The sequence below is a fragment of the Schistocerca gregaria genome, chromosome 4 (assembly GCF_023897955.1).
Source record: "Schistocerca gregaria isolate iqSchGreg1 chromosome 4, iqSchGreg1.2, whole genome shotgun sequence".
Lineage (NCBI taxonomy): Eukaryota > Metazoa > Arthropoda > Insecta > Orthoptera > Acrididae > Schistocerca > Schistocerca gregaria.
In genome coordinates, this window is record NC_064923.1 from 202,189,020 (window position 1) to 202,206,727 (window position 17,708).

At 36.1% G+C, this 17,708-nt stretch overlaps 1 protein-coding gene and 2 non-coding genes across 4 annotated transcripts in view; 1 reads left to right on the forward strand and 2 right to left on the reverse strand.

The window, feature by feature from the left end:
- Nucleotides 1-2,697, reverse strand: part of LOC126268215 (transmembrane protein 245) — a 266,256-nt gene extending 263,559 nt beyond the window's left edge. The window contains exons 1-2 of one of the 2 annotated variants that reach the window (XM_049973842.1): nucleotides 2,014-2,697; nucleotides 1,430-1,658 (exon numbers count right to left, since the gene is read on the reverse strand). In XM_049973842.1, the coding sequence (XP_049829799.1) occupies nucleotides 1,430-1,658; nucleotides 2,014-2,550 (766 nt within the window). In that variant the 5' untranslated portion in view covers nucleotides 2,551-2,697. The remainder of the gene's footprint in view (nucleotides 1-1,429; nucleotides 1,659-2,013) is intronic. The other variant, XM_049973843.1, reaches the window with a different exon arrangement.
- Nucleotides 2,698-5,259: 2,562 nt separating this feature from the next.
- Nucleotides 5,260-5,334, reverse strand: Trnas-uga (transfer RNA serine (anticodon UGA)). The gene has a single exon. It is a non-coding gene; the product is annotated as a tRNA-Ser (tRNA).
- A 416-nt stretch (nucleotides 5,335-5,750) lies between these two features.
- Trnas-cga (transfer RNA serine (anticodon CGA)) lies at nucleotides 5,751-5,825 on the forward strand. Its single transcript has one exon. It is a non-coding gene; the product is annotated as a tRNA-Ser (tRNA).
- The last annotated feature ends 11,883 nt before the right edge of the window (nucleotides 5,826-17,708 follow it).

A 17,708-nucleotide genomic window follows, 5' to 3' on the forward strand; every position in this document is an offset into this window, starting at 1 on the left:
AGAAAGCAATAAAGTACCACACAAATGAAATGATGGCAAAACTATACAAAAAGAATTATGCTGTGGGTAGATATTTTCTGACCTTGCCAAATAAGTTTTTGACTGTGTCGATCACAAAATTTTACTTGACAAACTGAAATATTGAAGTGATCCTCTTGCATGGACGGACTTTCTTAACAGAAAGAAAAGGTTCTTACTGACAGCCTGTGTCACAGGCATGAAGTAACCTACAAAACATAACATGAGGGTCGCACAGGCACTGATACTATGTCTGAACCACTAAAAGTCTGAATACTTCGAGCAGCTAGTTTTCATCTTTGGCAACTGCCAACTTTTAAGATCCAACAATATTACATGTAGCACAGTTGGAGTGTTTTGTTGTTCCCAAATGCAATGTTGCAATCTTTGGTCCACTGCAAGAACACTTCAAGAATGAGGGTTATGCATTGCAGTGAAGTAGGTGACAGTTTTGCTTTTGCACATGATCAGTCAACAGGAGGTAAAGAATGCTCATATTGTTTAACCCCCATAAATATGAACACAAAAACAATAGCATAACTTATTTCTATAATGATACTTCAAGTAAGTGTAACCATGACCATACAAGCATACAAAGTATAAAATAAAAGTTGAATAATAAACTGTTCAGGACAATTATAATGTATTGAGTTGTTTAGTTATTATTTGCTTCAGTTCATACTACGAAAGTTCCTCTTTGAAAAAAGTAACAGTGAGATTAATCATATGGAGTACACCTGGAGTCCTAAACTTTATCTGTTTTCATTCCTTTGAGATCTAAAACGTAAGTGGCAATGTCATCTAACGACAGCAGCAATCCTCAGAACTATTGCTTTCGATGGTATGTTCCCTACACAGATCACTTTGAAACTTCCTGGTAATCAAACAGTCTCTGACTACACTAAAACATTTGTCTTTCACAGGAGATAGTAACATTATCCAAGATTTCCAGGCACATCTCAGGGCCTAGCTAATACCTTCAATCAGCTGATATGTATCCATTAGTTCTAAAACAACCCTGTTCCTGGGACTCTAGGGTAAAACTAAAGATAGAAAATGGTTCGCTACAGCTAATCTATCTGGAGGTGAGACCCACTAGAAATGGGAAAATGTTGGCCACTGGCAAGAGGGGTCAAGTTAAAATCCCAGACAGGCACACAGTTTTAAGCTGTATATGCAGCTAATACAATGTCACAGTACAAAATATTCATTCTGATAATATTATTATACAACACTAAATATCTGTTTAAATACGTTATCACAGTTAAAATAAATCTGTGAGATATTGTGTTTTGTAACATGCAAAATAACCTACATAAAAATACTCACATATGTATTTTCAGTCTGTACCACATCACATAAAATCTATTAAAATTCTCTATTATAGTAAAGCGTGTAAAGTAAATCTAACCTCTGGACTTCACTGCACTGTGCACACTCATTACTTGATAAGCCAGACCCATAAGTAATAACAATACTATGGTAAAAAATACTGCAACTCTGTATGGACCAGCAAATCCCGAGACATAGCACGTAACCAGAAGCCAAACACCATAAGACATCATACAGAACTGTCGTGCTATCTCACGTTTCCAAGACATTTTCACCATTACGATGTATCCCATAATGGCTGCAAAAACCTGTTCAACAATAATTAATTTTAAACATTCATACACTGTGTTTATGTAAGTAAATGCAACATTCCAAATGATTACTACAGACTGAACGAAGGCATATTCTCAACAATATCATGTCTATATCCTTTCAAACATATTTGAGGCACATACAACAGTATACAACATTTAAGTCTACTATCGAAGTTAACTGTGATATACATATGCTGTTCAATAATTAATCAAACAGCCAGTTTCCATTGTATAACATAACAAAGCCCTTTAATTTAAAATGAAATAAAAATCAGTCGCTCTAGCAGATACTTCAACATTGTCACATAACAACATAGAAAAAAAACAGTAATCTGGATATAAAACTCACCACATACTGATTAACTAATCCTATAATAAAAGAAACTGCTCGACTAGCGAAGAATCCAAGACGAAGAATCAGACATACCATAAAACTTGGAGTGTAGTAGTACACAAAAAGCAAAATTGAAACGCTAGCAAAAAATCCTACAATGTAATTTATGTATTTAACAGTAACATCGCCAATTATTTCAGATAAGTTATCAACTATCTTGATAGGTGCTAAAACAATGCCAATTATCAATGGCGTTGACGAAGCTGATAATGAATCAATCCATCCCTGCATTGCGGTAGACAAGGAATACTTGAAAGGATGCAGCACGGAACCACATAAAAGAGCCCATATTAAAGGTTTGATAAAAGGTTCCAAAACGTAAAACAATGCCACTCCCGCAATGCAACAAACAAACAGAAAAAATAGGGCAAGGGCATTGTATAGAGCTTGCTTTAGAGCTTTCTCGTGGCCCTGGGGTAATCCACCTAAAAAACTAAAGACATTATCCAAGGGAGATGTAATGAGTTCAGCACTAGACGTATTCTGTGCCATGATTAAGCTTAGGGCGTTATTCTCTTGGATTCATACGGCGAGCGAAGTTACACCCACTTCCTAAATTTAAACCTGACGCAACAACACACTGTCCACACTGCGACAAAATGTGACACACAGTGCAGCCAACAATCCGACGATAAGAGAACATGTGATACGATGTTTCAACTTCGCGTCCAACACATGGAGCGTACCAAGATATTTAAATGTGATACCGGTATCACAAATGTGGACATTTAACAACCGAGTTATTTCAGTTTTATTACTTCTGAGTGGAATATACGGGTACAAAATTAAACAACAAGCGTAATAAGTGATGACAGCAGTTGCGAGGCTGTAAGGAAATAATTTGCCGTGTAGTTCAATGAAGCATTCATCCTATAGGAAACCCTTTAATATCCCACTGCAATAATGTCGAGCTTATCCAGACATTTAGGCTACGGTGCATTTTACGTCGACGTTGAAATCATTATCAGCTGCAAATATGCGATAATCTAAAATATGAGCACGGTTTATTGTCTAACCATCAAAAAATATGATTTCACGTTTCCCTCTTACCATATAGGCTACAATTTCATATACCAATAATAAATTTTCGATTAATATACATTTTATGTTTAGTATTAGTATATCGCCTTGTCTGTGACATCATTACTGTAGTATACAAATGGTCCTTTGTCACCAGGGTTTCGTATATGTCATGTCCTTCAATAGGTGAGCACATGTTTATTAAATGGGAGCATTTTAGGTTAGGCTTCACCGTGACTGTTACTGACATACAATAAGACAACAAGTTTACTGTTTCGAGTCACTGTTTATTTACATCTTCAACTCGTTTCGAAGGTATAAACCTCCACCAGGAGGTGGACTTACATATGTGTGTGTGTGTACGATTTTGGGGTAACTTGTGGTACTGTCTCCAATGGTCACAAGATCCTTTCTCTGTCGTAGCACATGACATGTAAACTGTCATATTTTGTAAACAAATACAAAATGTGGCAGTTTACACATACACAAAGTCGCGACCACAACCTAACATAGACTGTGGTCGCGACACTCACTGCTGCGAAAACTGTTACCATCTGACAGTTGGTGCGACACAAGCGCCCCGAGCGAAAACACGTAAAAAGAGCCCAGTATCCTTCACTGAATGACATAAGCTACATCTTCATGATGGTGCAATATGTGTATAACTGCAGCTTGCTCCACTCAAAACAAGAAAATATAAACACATATTCAATCCTTTCTCGCCTTTTGTGACTCAGATGCAGCAAACATTGTGGTATTGGTTTCTTATGTGTTGGGGAAACAGTTTTATTGCTTTTTTTCTCTTATTATCACGTCTACGTGGTTTTTCCCTTCAGCTACAGTTGTGGTAGCCTATCTGGTACGTTAAATAATATAGGTATTGCATTCCATACACGTTACCTGTTCCACTAGCGAAGAAAACTTCCCGTTTTTGAGTAGATATACTACACCTGTCTGCAAAAGATGAGATCTTCTGCAGTTTACTAGCAATTTTTTTTTTTCTTAAGGAACACGAAATTCTCCAGTAAATATCTGCAGGTTACAAGAAAATCGCAAATAAACTGTTCTGTAACGTAGCGGTTCACCCTTCCTAGGGTCATTAGGAAACCTAAAAAAGAGAAATGTGTCCTCTTCTTGATGTTTCTGCAATTTAATGTGCTGTAGACTCTCCCGTTTGTCGAACCACTCTACAGACCAATATAAACAATTGCGATTCGCATTCGTTTTCACAAGATCTCGCCGAACTCAACAACATAACTTCCTGGCCACTTGGCATGCTGCTATCACATAGGTAACAAAAAAGAGACGGAGTGTCGCGATTGTTAGGCTGTGGTTTACCTGTGATGTGTTACGAGAGAGAAAGTAGCCTGTGACCACTGAAGACAGTGCTGCAAGTTACACCAAAATCGCAACACAACACACGCATATGAGATATGAACACCTGTAAATCCACTTCACGATGGACATTTAAACTTTTGCAACGTGTTGTGGATTATGGATACAAATAAACAGTGACAGGTAACAGTAAAGTTTTCGTTTAATTCGAAACATGTACCCGTTTTAATTCCCATGTCATGCATTACAACTCCTGCTCTGCTTTTATCGGCAATGTATGCACGAAAAAGTAGATATGTATAATTAATCACATTTGGTTTAAGATCATAGGAAATTTGTATTCTGAAGTGTTATAGGCAGTTCCATAGTATAGGAGATAAATAATGAGAATAAACGAAAACATTTCTCCCTCTTCTTAAAAAAACAATAAGGGCAGCAACACAAAACTGGACATATGAATCATACCAGTAATGTAATTTCCAAATGAGGCAGTCAACTGCAGTAATAATTTTATGTATTCTGTCCTTAAAATAAAATAACTTAAACTCACAACAGAACCAAAGGAATTAGTTTAAATGGACCTAGTGAAACAGAGGATACAACCCATCAGCTTTGACCAATAACGTTACACCATAGACTTACTAAATAAACATTACTCATAAATAATAATGTCTTCACTTTCAGCCATAGATAATAAAACAGTTCTGTGTTTCGGATAAGCTCTATCATTGTACATTAAAATAACTGAATGTGATTTTAAAAGAGATCGCTACATATTGCTCAAAATATTATTCGTGTGCATTTAATTAAGTAATTGATTGAAACTTCCTGACAGATTAAAACTGTGTGCCCGACCGAGACTCGAACTCGGGACCTTTGCCTTTCACGGACAAGTGCTCTACCAACTGAGCTACCGAAGCACGACTCACGCATGGTACTCACAGCTTTACTTCTGCCAGTACCTCGTCTCCTACCTTCCAAACTTTACAGAAGCTCTCCTGCGAGACATGCAGAACTAGCACTCCTGAAAGAAAGGATATTGCGGAGACATGGCTTAGCCACAGCCTGGGGGATGTTTCCAGAATGAGATTTTCACTCTGCAGCGGAGTGTGCGCTGATATGAAACTTCCTGGCAGATTAAAACTGTGTGCCCAACCGAGACTCGAACTCGGGACCTTTGCCTTTCGCGGGCAAGTGCTCTACCAACTGAGCTACCGAAGCACGACTCAGGCCCGGTACTCACAGCTTTACTTCTGCCAGTACCTTTGGAGTAAAGTTTGGAAGGTAGGAGACGAGGTACTGGCAGAAGTAAAGCTGTGAGTACCAGGTGTGAGTCGTGCTTCGGTAGCTCAGTTGGTAGAGCACTTGCCCGCGAAAGGCAAAGGTCCCGAGTTCGAGTCTCGGTCGGGCACACAGTTTTAATCTGCCAGGAAGTTTCATATCAGCGCACACTCCGCTGCAGAGTGAAAAATCTCATTCTGGAAGTAATTGATTGTTTGCAATTCATTCGGTACTTAACTTCTTTCTTAGTGATATTGAGGTAATTTGGTCTATTGATTTCTAGTGTCCGATTCCACTCGTCAGCTTTGAGAAATTAAATCATGGAGGTAAAAATAAGAGGAGTTGTAATGACGTCACAAACTTGAAGCCGACCCAAATGAAGATCCACCATGTTAGCTACCCCAAAACATTCACTTCTGGTGGTTTGACTCCGTGTAGTCTTGAAGTGTTTTGATAAAAAAAATGCCGGCTTGCATTACTTGCGAGTGTACTAATAGTTGTGATTGTACTCTAAAGTTTAAACAAACCATATTTCATTCGTAAGTGGGATTTTTGTAATAAATCTATGGACTATGTTTTTGTAGTATTTCTAGATTTCTTATTGATCTCAGAACTACTACGAAAAACTAATAAGTATTGTAGTTTTAGCTTCCAAATTTTTCTCTGTTTCATAGTAATGAAGACAGCAATACCATATGCAGAAATCCTGTAACACTTTGGTTGGAATCGGTAACTAGAATTAACCTATATAAGTCTGTTCCAGTTACCAATTCCAATATTTGTTAGATCCTCCTTTTTGTCAGTTTTCGCTATTTGTGTGCCCATCCATCCAACTTTTCGATAGTTCATAATTCTGAACATTTTTGTAATAAATCTGTGGACTATGTTTTTGTAGGATTTCTAGATCATTTCTAGTTACCAATTCCAGCCACTCAATGATTCATTAATTAGATCGTCTTTTTCAGGATGTGTGTGCACCAGAATGTAGGCTAATATGATTTCTGAATTTGTAATTGCTCTCTGAACTACTGCAGAAAGGTTACTGACATTGGAATCCGTAACTAGTATTGCCCTATATAGGTCAGTTCTAGTTACCGACTCCAATTTTTGCTATACACCACAGCAGTTTTAGAGAGCAATTACAAACGTAGAAATGGTATTACGTTTCACTGCGCAAAACTGCAAAATTAGTTTACATATGAATCACAGAGTGATTGGAATTCGTAACTGGAATTTACCTACATAGTTTAATTCTAGTTATCGATTCCAATATTCTTTATTTTTTTTAGATATTCGTTTGTCATATACTGGCTTTTCCTTTAGAATTTAGTGCATTGGTTTCTTCATATTTTATGCAACTTTTTCATTTTTGTTGTCATTCATTTAATTTTCCCTTTTTTCTGATACATTTTAGTTTCTCCCCGCCCAAAACCCCCACTTTCCTGCCCTTCTCCCGTTAGATTCAGTAATTAATATAAAATTAACACTTTTTTATTATAGTGTTACTTCACCATGCACTTTAGCTGTAATCCAACTTAAAGATTCTCTGAACTTTTCTAGTCGCATAAATTACGATAATATTTCGTATCAGACATGCAAATTTGTTTTTAATTCTTGTTCTTATTATTTTCGTTATCTTCAGTTCGTTTCGATATAATTCATGACTGAGTAAATAACTGTGTGAATGTGATTGTAATTTTATCATATGTTACATTCGTTTGTTTACGAGTATGATCCATTGCTTTCATAGACTGCCTATATTCAGCGTCTCTGCCTTAGGTATGACGTCATTGCTCAAAACCGACGAGTGGAATTGGACACTAGAATTTATCCCAGTTTTTACTATCTCATTTCCGTTTGTAGGTATGGATTTATCTGTTCTGATGAACCTGGGTGATTTGAGAGAGGCTATGAGCATAAAAACATGTTGACCACGATTTGTTTTTTATAAATGTGTGCTCTCGGTGACGAGTATGTTCGATATCGTGAGTGCGGCGAACATATGCACCTCACAAGTGTATCTCATCGCTGTACTCACGACTTATTCGTATTGTGGTGCAGTAAAGACTGGTTCTGGCGGTCCATTAAACAAGGGACGTGGTTCGAAAAATTTAAGCTCGCCTTGAGAGACATTGTGAAAATCACATACTGTTGGCGTTTGAGATATCGTGTGTGGCTGTGTGTCCACGAATGTTGTGTGAGTAAGCGTACAGTTGTGGATTGGTACTCTTTTTATAGGGAAGTTTGTGGGGAATACATTAAACATAGGGTGCCGGGTGTTACGGTCAAAATTGATGAGTCACAATTTGGCAAAAGGAAGTAAAGCAGGAGGGAATCTCCGGTGGGGTTATGGGTTTTTGGGTCTGTAGTTTCAGGTTCAGAGTGTGATGATGTAGTGTTTAGAACAATACCAAATCGAAGAAAGGAAGTTTTGGTCAGCTTCATTGAAGATCACGTTGCAGAGGGTTCAATTGTAATTTCAGACAGTTTTTCTTCATGTAGGGATTTAGGGGAAAGGGTTATCAGCATCTCATAGTTAATCACAATATTGAGTTCAGGTCATTATCCACGGAGCTTGCACAAATAGCATAGAGGGTTATTGGTCAGCTGTGAAATCTCTGGTAGGGAAGGGGAAACGTCGGATTTCCACACTTCAAAGTCAGTTAGACGAATATTCATGGAGGTGTAGTTTTCCCCAAACATATTGACCATTTAAATCTTCTGTTAAACGTGCTGGGCAAATGTAACGTCCGATTTCACATTAGGGTGGGTAGGGGGGGGGGGGTGAAAGTGTGCATCTGTGCATGTATATGTGTCTGTGAGAATTTGTGTGTGTGTGTGTGTGTGTGTGTGTGTGTATGTGTGTGTCTATGAGTGTTTTTGTAATGTTTTGTTTGTTATGTACGTGGGTATGTGATTTTTGTTGATGGTTTTCTAGGCGACCTTCGGTTCTTTTAAGAAGTTCCCATTTCATAAATTTAGTTTTCCATTTTTTTCTTTTACTGCATTTGACGGTTTTGACGTATTTCATTGTTGTATTACACCATTAGGTATGTTTTCGTGTACTCCCGTGCAAGATTGGAAATTTCGCAGCTATCATTCTTCTTTCATTTCCGAGCTCTAGTATTAGTGCGACTTTTAGATCTGTGCTAGCAATATTAAAGGCGAAACGCCTGACGCAACTAAAATTTCTATCCCGTCTTTCAGTTGACCTTTACACTGACACTACCTATTCGAAAAGAACGATATATGTAACACTTATGAGATTTACCTATATATGTCAACTGGAGAGCAGGATACAAATGTTGTGTATTGCTATATAGCTCAACTAAAGAATGGGATACTATTGTCACTGCTGTGTTCAAAACTATAACTTTCAGTCGATACTAATAGGATCGAAGGCGAAAAACAAACTGTAGCCCATAGTGAGGTACAGGATACAAATTGTATATGTGTCATCTTATTGCCTCTTTGCGTAGTTCAACTGAGGTAAATTGCAAATGTAACGTACGTCCATTTCCAAGTTTTCGTTAGCAGTGTACATATATATAGGTCAGCAGAAGTATTGGATACAAATATTATGTATGTAGCTCCTTCTGCCATCGGTAGTATTAGTATCTACATAAGAACAGACTATTAGTGGTAGTGGAGGCGAAAGAAACAACACATGTAAAATTTGTATCCCGTGCTTCAGTTGACCTATATAGCTCAACTGAACAACAGGATATTAATGCTAACGAAAATGAAGAAATCGACGTATGCTAAACTGGTATCCCGCACTGCAGTTAAGCAATACAATTCGAATGAGGTTCGAGATACAACCCATTTATATGTGATGTGAGGTATTCTATGCCACCAATATTTCCATCCATTTTTCCCCCTTTCATTTTCCACAGAAATAATACCATACAAGCACGTGATATCATTAACATGAAAATACTACTTGCCTTATATATGTCAACTATATTTTTGGTCTCTTGTATTCCTTTTTTATGAACAGTCTTGTCAGGTCTTTCATCTGTGTAATAAATGCTCTCTGGCCAATTCTGACGTCATTGGTCAAAGCCAATGGGTTGTATCCCCTCCTTCACTGGACCCATTTAAATCAGTCTAGTTGCTTATATGTCACAGGGTTATTTGTACAACATAAGGTGTCTTAATGGTCCAGAACAAATCAGTTCACACATTACAAAAAATGTTAGCTTATTCTCCAGTTAGGTGGTATTCTACAGTGGTAAAATGTGTTTACCACAGTTTTCTAAGCATAGAAACGAATAGTTATCCTGTGTGTGTACAACCAGGACTCAAAAGTAGAATATACTAGTATGATCTTTGTCTGGGATTACATAATGTAAAAATATTTGTTTTGTATTTCTAACACCATTATGTCATTAGATAAGACTTTAGTAGTAACATTAGTTGTCTTTTTTTTAAGTTATAGTCATCTGCTCACCTGTGAAAAAGAAAAACGGATGTGAGAATTTTTCCTTCTAGCATTATGAAGACAGTTATCCCTTCTAAACTGTAGTGGATTTCTTCCAACAGTTTTCAGGATGGATTGCATTCCTATGTTCTGTGATGCTGTAGTTAAAAAAGTTGCTCCTTAAACAGTTATTTACAAGATAATTGTGGAACAACATTGCATAAACAGTTTATGTTGGTAAGGTTCGCTTTTTTGGTAAAGGGATTTTTGTGGATGTCTCTATGAAAATCATCTCTAGTTCTTGTTTTGTAGTTATGAGTCTGTTTGTACATCACTGAAAATTTCTGGTGACTTTTCAGAAACCTCATACTTTCTTAAGTGTATAAGCCAGGAAGCGTCCATACTTTATCTTCTTTACACATTTCTCCATATGGCGTTCTATGTAAAACTTATTTCATTAATTAATATCGGTATTCCGCTCTTTAGGAGTCAGGTTTAATTGAGAATGGGCTAATTTCTAGAACACAAGTTAATATTTCTTTCAGACTGGTTAGTTGAACTTTTTTTCTGTTACAGTATGCCTGGTGCAATTGATTCTAGTACTTGTGTCACCTGGACATCAAACAAATTTAGCTTGTAGTATATTACATGGGAGTTCTTTTATATGTATGAGAATCAATATTATACCTAAGATTGATCCACTGGAACTTCATCAATGATTACTCCTCAGTTATGACATTTTCTCTATTCTCCATATCGTATGTTGAATTATGTAGAACAACAGTCTGGATTATAATTATGAAGCATACCATGAAACAACTGTTAACCATATCATTAATTTGATAATAGTTGTTTTTCTAACAAAATGATGTGCACATTAAGTCCAATGGAAAGACAATACAGCTGCCACTGTTTGGGTTTTCGGGTGGACAACATGGTTTTTATAATACTGAGAAGTGTTAGGCCACCATCAGGTTTTTGAGAACAAGTGTGCACAGTTTCCAACATTATTATTCTGGCAAGTAGAGTTTCTGTGCACACTGAAAACTGTCACAAGCATAAACTTCCGTTCCCCCCTCGTGCTGCCACCACCCCTGATCCAATCCATTTAGTTTCATCGACTTACATAAACCAAATTATATGTGGGAACTCTTGATTATGCACACTTGGATGTCATCACAGAAATGTAAAAAAGAAAAGGAAACCGTTAAATTAATTTCTTAATGTCAATTTTCCACCATCCCTCTCGAGTTTTGACAATGGCCAAAGATAATTCAGTCTGTTTTATTTTGTTTTCTTTCACAGTTCTTAATCTTTTTGCATTCCTAAATAATCCTGCTCCCTCATTCGTTTTACTTTCTGCAAACTTTGAAGTGATTGATTGCTTTTCCTTCTACGGCGCTGCTTATTACTTTTTACTCCCACATCAACTTCGTCATCGTCGAATTCCGTTCTGCTGTTACTGCTATGGTCATTTTTGTTTTTATCTCGATCATACACATCACTACTGCCACTGGAGATGTCATCCTCGCTGCTGTGTTCGAAAAGAATTTCAAACTCAGAAGTGAAATTCGCCTCTGTATTGGCTTCTTTTTCTGCATTATCTGTAGTGTAAACAATAATGTCATCAATAATATTTAAATAATTTACTCACCTCAACTTCCAAACAAGGATATTACTTAAAGTTACAACAATATAAACTATGGTTTACCTTCATTTTGTAGGTCTACTCTTTCGTTTGGTGCAGGACAAGGAGGAACCTGACTAGAATTTTCTTCCATTGATTTTATATGATTTGATCCGTTGTCAGCTTGTTTCACAAGGTGAAGAGCGAATTTACACTTTTTACCCATAGCTGAAAACGAAGTAGATGCTCTGGAATGTATAGGATTCTGTTCAGTTCTAAAATTAGAACCTCATATGTACCGAGTGCAGTCTGCTTTACACGCGATGAAAAACTCGTAAGTCAACATTGTATTTAACATGGTCATTATTAATTCTGTATATTAGAATACAATACATAAATACCTAGAAATACTAATATGTACCTGTAGCAATAAAGCAGTGTTGGGTCTCTCAGTCAAAAAAGTTACTATCACATCAAAAAACTTTTTAATCTTGGAGCATGTGTTCGCCACACTAACAATGGCGATTATCAGAAATACGAGGTTTACAGCACAAACTACATATCACTGGAGATGTGAGTTTTTCATTATTGCCGCTAGATGGCAACACCGTTCAACTCGAAGAAGGAAGATTTCAACAGCCTATGTGGCATAATTGTCTACATTTGGTAATGTAGTTACATGGATTTCATTGTCAGATGGAGTTACAAGGTTTTCATTGCCTAGTGACGATATGGAAAAGAACTTCTGTGAAACCATTCACTCACTTAACATCTACAAGTAAAGACCATGCCTTTGTGATCACAGAAGCGAGTTAGATGTAGGTGGAACTGAGAAGAAAGAGGTACTTAAAGAAATTGTTAATGTATGTTTTCCAATTGCAGCTTTCTACAAGAGGATATCATGTAACTGCTATGTAACTGTTTGGAATGAGAATAGATATACTTATTTAAAACTGCTAAATAGTAATGTTCACCTTTAAATCTCACTGAAGAGTCTCAACAAAAATGAATAATAAAAAAAAAGATTCCTCCACCAGGTGCTTGTACCGATAATTTAGACTGAAACTGATAAGAATGAAAATGTCAATAATGTTCTTGTGTGATGTAAACTTGGTAGTAAAATTTAATACTCAGCTTTTAGATCTACATATCTGCTTTGTTGCTGATCTTCTGTTGTCCAGTCAAGAAATTGTAGCAATTTTGCCACATTGTAGAAATCATCAATGAAAGTTCAGGAGTTGCAATGAGTTTTTTTTATTACTGTGTAGGTTGTATGCAGCTATGAACAACTGGTGTTACAAACTGACTACACCTTGGCTCTCTGAAAATTGTCTATGATCTGTGTGATGACAGTACTGTTGCAATCTGTTTGTACTTATAGTATCAATCAAGCATATTGTTTAAGATGCAAATTTGCAAAATTACGATAGAAAATTAATACACAGAGATAAGCTATGGACGGTGTAATTTAGGTACGTTATTTCCTGATGAGTATGTGTAGGCAGTTTGTGAAATAAACATTTCAGAAGTGGGAAACAAGATAATATACAGAAATTAACAATGTGAATTACATTTGATTAATTTATAATCAAAATATAATTTGTGTTATTTTCTAACATACTCAGGAATTACATATTAAATATGCATTCATTTAATAATAACCACATAGTTCAAAATGATTGCTAGCGCTGAAAATCAGTATATATTTTCATTATGTTTAATTATAATCAATGTTGCATGTATTTTATAATGGTGTTCTGTTGTACTGCAAACTTTGAGAAGTAATGCATATGATGTGAGTAGAAAATCACGCAAATATAAATTTTAGTGAACATTGGTAGCCATTAAATAATTAAACTGAATAGTGGCTTCATGTTAACAAAAAATATTCCTACCGATTGCAGAGTCCATATATTAAGTATACTTGAATGTGATGTAGTCATGAGCTTTCTGTTTGGCTTCTAACAAGAACCCCTTTATTAATTCATACAGTAATTAGTATCAAATTGCAATATTGGAATATTCACCAATATTTTAAGTGTGTATCTTAACATATTAACTGCTGTGTAATTCATAGAGTAATTAGTATCAAATTTACAATATTCGAATGTTCACCAATATTTTAAATGTGTATCTCCGGCTTAAATGGCTCTCCAGAGCATGTTCTGTAACAAGTAATGTGTAGGGACTGTAATTAAATATTTTTGATTGTACCAAAATGTACTTAAAGTTAGAATCTGATTAGATCCTTCTTCTAGCCTTAAACTTATTACATTAATTGCAAAATGGAATCATTTCAAGCAATTCAACTTACTCCAAGAGATTTTATAATATCTTATTGCAAATGTGGCAATTTTTGAAAGCATCATTATAACACCATAACAACAACAAATTTTTCCTCTGGTCTTCAAATACACACTGTAAGTATTGGCATGACTGCTGGATGTTGATTTCATTTTGCTGTGACCAAGTAGGATTACTGAAAATGCAGCATAGAAAAACTAGCTGTATTTATGATACCTATGATCTCTCTCAGATCCAGAATAAACATGAGATAAGCAATATTAAAAATAAAGAATATATTTTTATATTTGCCTTCAGGGTATTTTGTGCAGAAGTATAGTGTTTTCAATGTTGTTATATCTATTAATGTTCCCTGAAAGTTGTCATTTAACATTATAGAAACTGTTTGTTGAATTGTGCTAGCTGTGTTTTGAACATTTAGTGGATTTTTCAATATTGTTGTACTTTTCAAGTTTTGAAACAATTTTTTTTTCAGTTATTGTATATGGTGTTTTACCAACAAGGTGGCAGAGTGTAAATGATCAAGTTTTCGTCACCTGACAACACAATGAGCATGCCACAGACCATCTCTATGTCATAAAGGCCGTATGATGCACATTGCCAGCTTGCAGTTCACCAGATTATGTGAGCTATAAACAGCCCCAAATGAATTTTTTTGTAGTGACCTGTTTCTTAAGGGTTTTATATATACATCCCACTGGTTGTTTGCATTGTATGAAAAATAGAATCACATGATTCCCATATTCCTGAGTTGTATATTACTGTTATTGCTATATGCAGATTACCACACATAATGTGGAAAACAGTTTAGCTGGAATATTAGAAAAACTAAAGAAATTTGAAGAGCTAGGTCAACTGTGAAAGAAAAGCCACTGAAAAAGAGTTACCTGATACTATTCATATACTTGTAACTCTAAGAGAAGAATAAAAGAAACAGAAATATAAAGAGATGAAGAGATGAGGTATCTGTAAAAGTAAATTTCCATAAAAAAAGAAACTTACCTGAGGAGTTACAGCTTGAAATGGAAAAACAATTCGATTTATTCCAGAAAGAGGTCCAATAATCGTTCGGGGACGTTGACTGTAAAATGAAACACATAGGACTATCCACTTGGGAGTTCAAAAGCATAAACAGTCAAATATTAGACATGAAAAATCGAATACTTGTGTTAGGACATAGTAGGGAATTGAATGATGTAACTAGTGGCCCAAATACTTTGACTATTTTGGTAGAACTATTACGGGAATTTTTCGAGCTGAAAGTACAAGAAAAGTAACTTGTGCCAAGTATTGCACTTAATCCTGTGGGCAATATAGGAGAAAAGCAAAAAAGAATTTCTGTGTCCTAGCAAGTGTACTAGAGTAAAGCCTGATTACGTCTGATTATGGAAAATCCTTCAGAAGAGGAATTAAGATCTGAACACTCTGTCAGGGAAGTTTGAATACTAGTGGAGGCGCTAAGATGTTTATCATGTTTAAGCTTATTGTAATTAGTGTGTGAACATTAATGAATATTTGAGTGGAATACTAATCTGAGAATGTGTTTCACGTAATGTGTTATGTCAATTATTGTCAGTCAAAGAAGCAAAGTTTGTTGGAAGTGGACGCAGTAATATTTCATACATCCTATGTTACATGGATGCACTGTGTTTATGAGTAATAAGTCTAATGTTTACTGCAATGGTTGAAAGTAAAGATGTAAGATGTATCTATTCTCCTTACCCTGCAGGAGGCTATCGTTTATTGTGATGAGGGCACCTAAAGATCGTTATAAATACAATGTCTCGCTTAATCTGGCACACTGCCATTTTTATTTTTATTTTATGAGTGTTATAGGAATTTTTCTCTTTATGTTTTTTTGGTTTTATTTACTTACAAGAGTCTCAGTGGTTGAAACCTAAAGCAGAGGTTTTGAACTAAATGACAAACACAATTAGAAATACCTTTGGTTATTAGAAATCAGGTGTTAGATTAACTGGTAGTAGTGGTGCTGCTTTATTATGAGATGCTAATGAAGTAGTAAAAATGTATATTTATAATGAGTAGTGTAACTGTGTCATCCTGATGCTGAAAAGTATTACCAAAAATAGTTATGTGGGCAAGAAAAAGATTTATACAATATCGATATGATAAAGAAAATAAAATATCCAGGTGTACTTGCACCCTTTCGCATATTTGGCAGAGTGACATCCCTTTGCAGTCGAAGTTAACTGCTTCATTACTTCATATTTAGTCCTTCATGAAGTAATTTCTTCTTATCCTGTTGTCTGCAATTTGCATCCATATTTTAGTGACCTGTCATAAACTATGAAAGTAACAGGGAAACCCTGCATTTGAGTGTAAAGGACATACTTTCGTAAATAACGATTACATGCTTTATTTTAATAAAACATATGTTCTTTTGTATGTTCTGTGCGAATGATTTTTCTAGCTTTTTCTCTCCTCACATAATGCTAGGGTTTTGTAAGTCATACACCGGAAGAGATTAGGTAATGTAAGACGTTAAGTAAGTACTATAAGTCGTTAAATACAAAGGTGGTTACAAACAAGTACATACATTATACAATGGTAAAATACAATGAGTGACTCTGGACTTACAAAATGATGAACAAAAATTAGTTTCTACTGATGCATTGCTGTGTAATCGCTACTGGTTATTTGTAGTTGTAGTATGGGAACCTGTCTTTGTGGATCTGTCTTCTTTATTTTTTGGTCCTAACACACTTTTTCTTACGTTTCATTCCTTTCTTCTCCAACAGGTGTAACAAATACATTTTCCATCTGTCTAGGTTCATATGTTTCTGTCGCTGAAATCCTACTTTAATCCATGTCGCATTTTGGTATTACAAACTGCTTTCACAGGCAAAGCCAAGAGACGTTTCAGGTAATCCAGGTAACAAACATATGACCTAGTGACATAGACAGTAATGTGTTTCGAGTGGTAAGATAAAGTATCTTTGGTATTTTGATGTAAAATATGTGTTAGCGGCGTCAAATAAATGGGGGGGGGGGGGATGCAGGAAGGTATCCCTGAAGGAAATTGTAATGCGCTATCAGCTGTGAAAAGGAAATGGTGTAACATGCAAGTCCTTTGACTGAAATAAATGCTAATGGATGTTGTTGCTCGCAAGACAGCACTGAGCGCTAATCATTTGTCTAACAAATGAGGAGCGCAATTAGTCTAAATGATTTATTTTATCTGTGATACGAGTGCACTACTGCATGGAAGACTTACATAAATGTAAGAAATTCTGACAGTTATTAATATATTCACCCCATGAACCATGGACCTTGTCGTTGGTGGGGAGGCTTGCGTGCCTCAGCGACACAGATATCCGTACCATAGGTACAACCACAATGGAGGGGTACCTGTTGAGAGGCCAGACAAACGTGTGGTTCCTGAAGAAGGGCAGCATCCTTTTCAGTAGTTGCAAGGGCAACAGTCTGGATGATTGACTGATCTGGCCTTGTAACAACAACCAAAACGGCCTTGTTGTGCTGGTACTGCGAACGGCTGAAAGCAAGGGGAATCTACGGCCGTAATTTTTCCCGAGGGCATGCAGCTTTACTGTATGATTAAATGATGATGGCGTCCTATTGGGTAAAGTATTCCGGAGATAAAATAGTCCCCCATTCGGATCTCCGGGCGGGGACTACTCA